General features: G+C 34.9%; 1 protein-coding gene across 1 annotated transcript; it reads left to right on the plus strand.

Moving 5' to 3' along the window:
* Positions 1–1,681: 1,681 nt before the first annotated feature.
* On the plus strand, positions 1,682–2,245 carry LOC113305608. Its single transcript, XM_026554625.1, has one exon. The coding sequence runs from the start codon at positions 1,682–1,684 to the stop codon at positions 2,243–2,245; it is 564 nt and encodes a 187-aa protein (XP_026410410.1).
* Positions 2,246–3,895: the final 1,650 nt, after the last annotated feature.

Raw genomic sequence — 3,895 nt, forward strand, 5'->3', positions numbered from 1 at the left:
ATCGGTGCTATTATACTATATATACCCTATACCCTAATAAGTGTCGTGTATCTATGCAATGATCTCATGTATGTACAAGAATCTCCTTCTCTTTTTTTTTAATATTTGATTCATATATAATAATATAAAGATTTTTTTTCTATAAGTGACTATTCATGTCTGCTTCATGTTATGATGGGTTGAGTGGATTTTTGATCCATGATTGCTAAATAAAATATTATATGAATATATGTACTATGATGATCCATATATGTTTGATCCACGCGTATGCTGTTTGCTAGGTAATAGATCCTATGTATTTCTTTTTAAAAACATATTATGAATGACCTGATGCAAAAATGATTTTTGTGACTGTAAAGTAATAATATATATTATGTCCTTCACATGTCGGTCTGATATATGTCTGTTGTGGTTGATTACACATGATTCATTATTTTATTTTTATGTATGATTTGATCAGTATCTTTTTTTTAAAAAACTCATCCATATTTGTATGTTTTTGAATATAAATAAATATTCAATTTTTAATCTTATTATCATATATATCATCTATTATTATATTGTTTGATGCGAGTCTTTAGGACATAATTTTTTTATTATTTTATACGTCTTATGTAAACAGCAGTAGGGGTCTATCAAATTTTTATTTACTGTTCATTATATGTTTGATAGTGTCCATGCCTGACTGATTGATATGCCTATTGACTGATATGCATTTGATAAGAGTCCCTGTTTGTTGATTCTAATCTGTTGATTCATTTCCTTTTTTTTGTAACGTAAATTTTATTTTAATTCTCATCATGATTCATGATTGATTTTGAAAAGTAATAATAATACAATAAATGTTTTTTTTTTATTCTGGCTCTACATTTCTAACGTACGCGCTATATTCGCCTTTACTGCTATGAATAGTATAATTATAATGTATCTAGGGGTTTTATCTTTGTACATTTTACAGAATCTAGGTACTAATTGAGAATATATCTTTTTTCTTTTTATAGGAAGAATAATCTGTTTCTACTATTGTAGTGTATTTTTATCGATTTTGTCATATATGCTAATGTTTATCCCCCATCTTCCATGTATATATATATATATATATATATATGTATTTCACTTTATTTTATTTCGTTTTCTGAAAATGCCTATGTATGCACGACTATGTATGATGCTTTGTGTCAAATGCTCTCTACAGTTACATTTTTTTTTACTTTATTTTATCTTTTTTATTCTTTTATTTATTTTATTTTTGTTGTTGTTTGTGAATTTTTGATAACTTTGTTGACATCATAATGGGTAACGTTGACACTAGTCGGTCGATTGTTGACTGGGTCATCAATAAAAGCCATAAAGAGACTTGGTTTTTCCCAATCCATAAAGTAACTTGGATTTTGGGAATATAATATCGGATCATAATAATTTCCTTTAATCTTGTCTTATGTAGATGAGCAAGACGGAATATATCCGACAAGAGTTTGGACGGTTGGATATAGATGGACTTGAGTATCACCGTTGGATGGCTGATGTGAAGATCGCTTTTGTAGCAAAGGAATGCACCCACACCATCACACCCTCTACTGACAAAGATGTTGTCTCAGCAACTGAAAAAGAAAAGGCTGAAGCCCTACGATATTTGAAGGTACATATTGACCCAAATCTCCTTTGGGGATACCAACACATGATGTGTCCTAAAGAACCGTGGGATGCACTAGCAAGACGTTTTGGGAGCATTGAGGGTTGCCTTCTCCCACAGTTGAATGAACAGTGGAATGACATCCGGTTTCTTGATTATATGATGGTAGGCGATTTCCAAAGAGATATTCTTAAACTACAAGCACACGTCAATTTTTGTGGGATAAAACTCACAGATAAAAACATGATTCAAAAGATATTGTCTACTTTCCCTTTGTCATCTGTTATTCTATCCAACCAATACCGCATAGAAGTTGATAACAAGATAATAACAACTTTCAGCAAGTTGATCAACTTATTGCAGGTGGCCGAAAGGCACAATGAAGTTCTAGCAAACAACAATGCTAGAGCCCCCAGGAAGAAGAAAATTCCCGAGGCTAACTATGGCAAGGATAACAAGGGAAAACACCCCAAAGAAAAGAAGGTTAAAAATGTTGATTCATATTCTCATGCTCCATACTCACGTGGGGATAATAACCCACGTGGAAGAGGACAAAGGGGCCATCGTGGAAGGGGCCATGGGCGTGGAGGCCATTCAAATACATGGACCTAGTGGACCTCTGGACCTAGTGGTAGGGGCAACATTGTTGAAAAAGCACATAAGAACTCCACGTCTAAGAAGGTCGAGAATGACAATGCATCTTGTTACAGGTGTGGAATCTCCAGACATTGGTACCAGCAATGCAAAGCTAGTGCCAAAGTGGCAGCCAACTACAAAAAGTATCGGGAATCTATAGATCAAGAAGCTCACTGTGTGGAAGAACATGATCATGACCCAGATGTCAACTTGGCCATTTCAGACTTCCAGGGCAACAAGAACCAAGCCCTTATGGAAACACACGACTTTGATTGATTGTTACTTCTATTTATTTGGTTTTAGTTATCCTTTGAACCTAAAAACTTGCTTATTTTCTTGCTTTATGGTTTAGTAGACTTTGGTTTAAATATTTCTTTTGATGACTTAAACTATGTTAAGTAGTCTTAAATTATCTTTTTTTGTTGATGGATCAGTGGTTCTTAATTTTTATGGGTACTTATTATGCTTTGGATTTAATTTTTACTGTGATAATATATTGCATGATTGAATTATGTGATCGAATTCTCTGAAGTACCATTTACTTGTAGGAATGTCATCCTCAGAAGAGATTGAGTGCCTAGCTGATAGTGGCACCACACACACTATTTTAAGAAATAGGAAATTATTTGTTTACTTAATTCCTTATAAATACTCTGTGACTACGATGATCGGATCATCACAAGTGATTATTGGGCGAGGTAATGCTCAATTTTTGTTTCCAAATGGCACAATGATTAAAGTCACAGAAGCTCTATATGCACCAAGAGCTAACCGGACCTTGTTGAGCTTCAAAGATATCCATGCAAATGGTTATCACTTGGAAACTCACTGTGAAAATGGAATTGAATATATAAATATTATCTCTAATACATGTGGAAGAAAACACATTTTAGAGAAATTAATGAGTCACTCTAGTGGTTTGTACACTACTACTATTCGGATTATCGAATCACATGTTGTTACCAACGATGAACTGTTGAACAGTGACTTATACAAGCTTTGGAACGACCGCTTGGGGCACCCAGGTCGTGACATGATGATCCGTGTTTTAAAGAACTCACACGGACATCCTTTCTTTCGAGTAAAAGTAAAATGGGACAAAAGACAGTTATAATGCAAAGTAACAACGTCTGCCAGCCACTGCCATCTAAAGAAACTGATGTGCAACCTCTCTCTCATTCTACTTCGTGGAATTTGTCAAAAGCACACCACTCATTTTGAAAAGCTTGTTCTTTAGCAAAGACAGGAGCGAGACCATCCAGAGTGCGGACCATTCAGGTATTTTATGGTTCTGGTAGATGCTTCGACCCATTGGTCACGCGTTGCATTACTGTCCACAAGAAATGTTGCCTTTGCAAAGCTCCTAGCACAAATTATACGTTTGAGGGCTCACCACTCCGATTATCCAATCAAGTCTATCAGACTTGATAATGCTGGAGAATTTACATCTAAAGGATTTGATGATTTTTGTATGTCTATCGGAATTGATGTAGAGCACCCTGTACCCCACATACACACTCAAAATGGTCTTGTAGAAGCTACCATCAAAAGGTTACAGATGATAGCTAGGGCATTGGTTATGCGTTCCAACCTGCCTATTATTGCCTGGGGGTACGTCATATTGCA

The sequence above is a fragment of the Papaver somniferum genome, chromosome 8, assembly GCF_003573695.1.
Source record: "Papaver somniferum cultivar HN1 chromosome 8, ASM357369v1, whole genome shotgun sequence".
Lineage (NCBI taxonomy): Eukaryota > Viridiplantae > Streptophyta > Magnoliopsida > Ranunculales > Papaveraceae > Papaver > Papaver somniferum.

Excerpts from the sequence above, each read along its gene's own strand:
- LOC113305608 (XM_026554625.1), top strand. The coding sequence starts at position 1,682 with ATGTGTCCTAAAGAACCGTGGGATGCACTAGCAAGACGTTTTGGGAGC.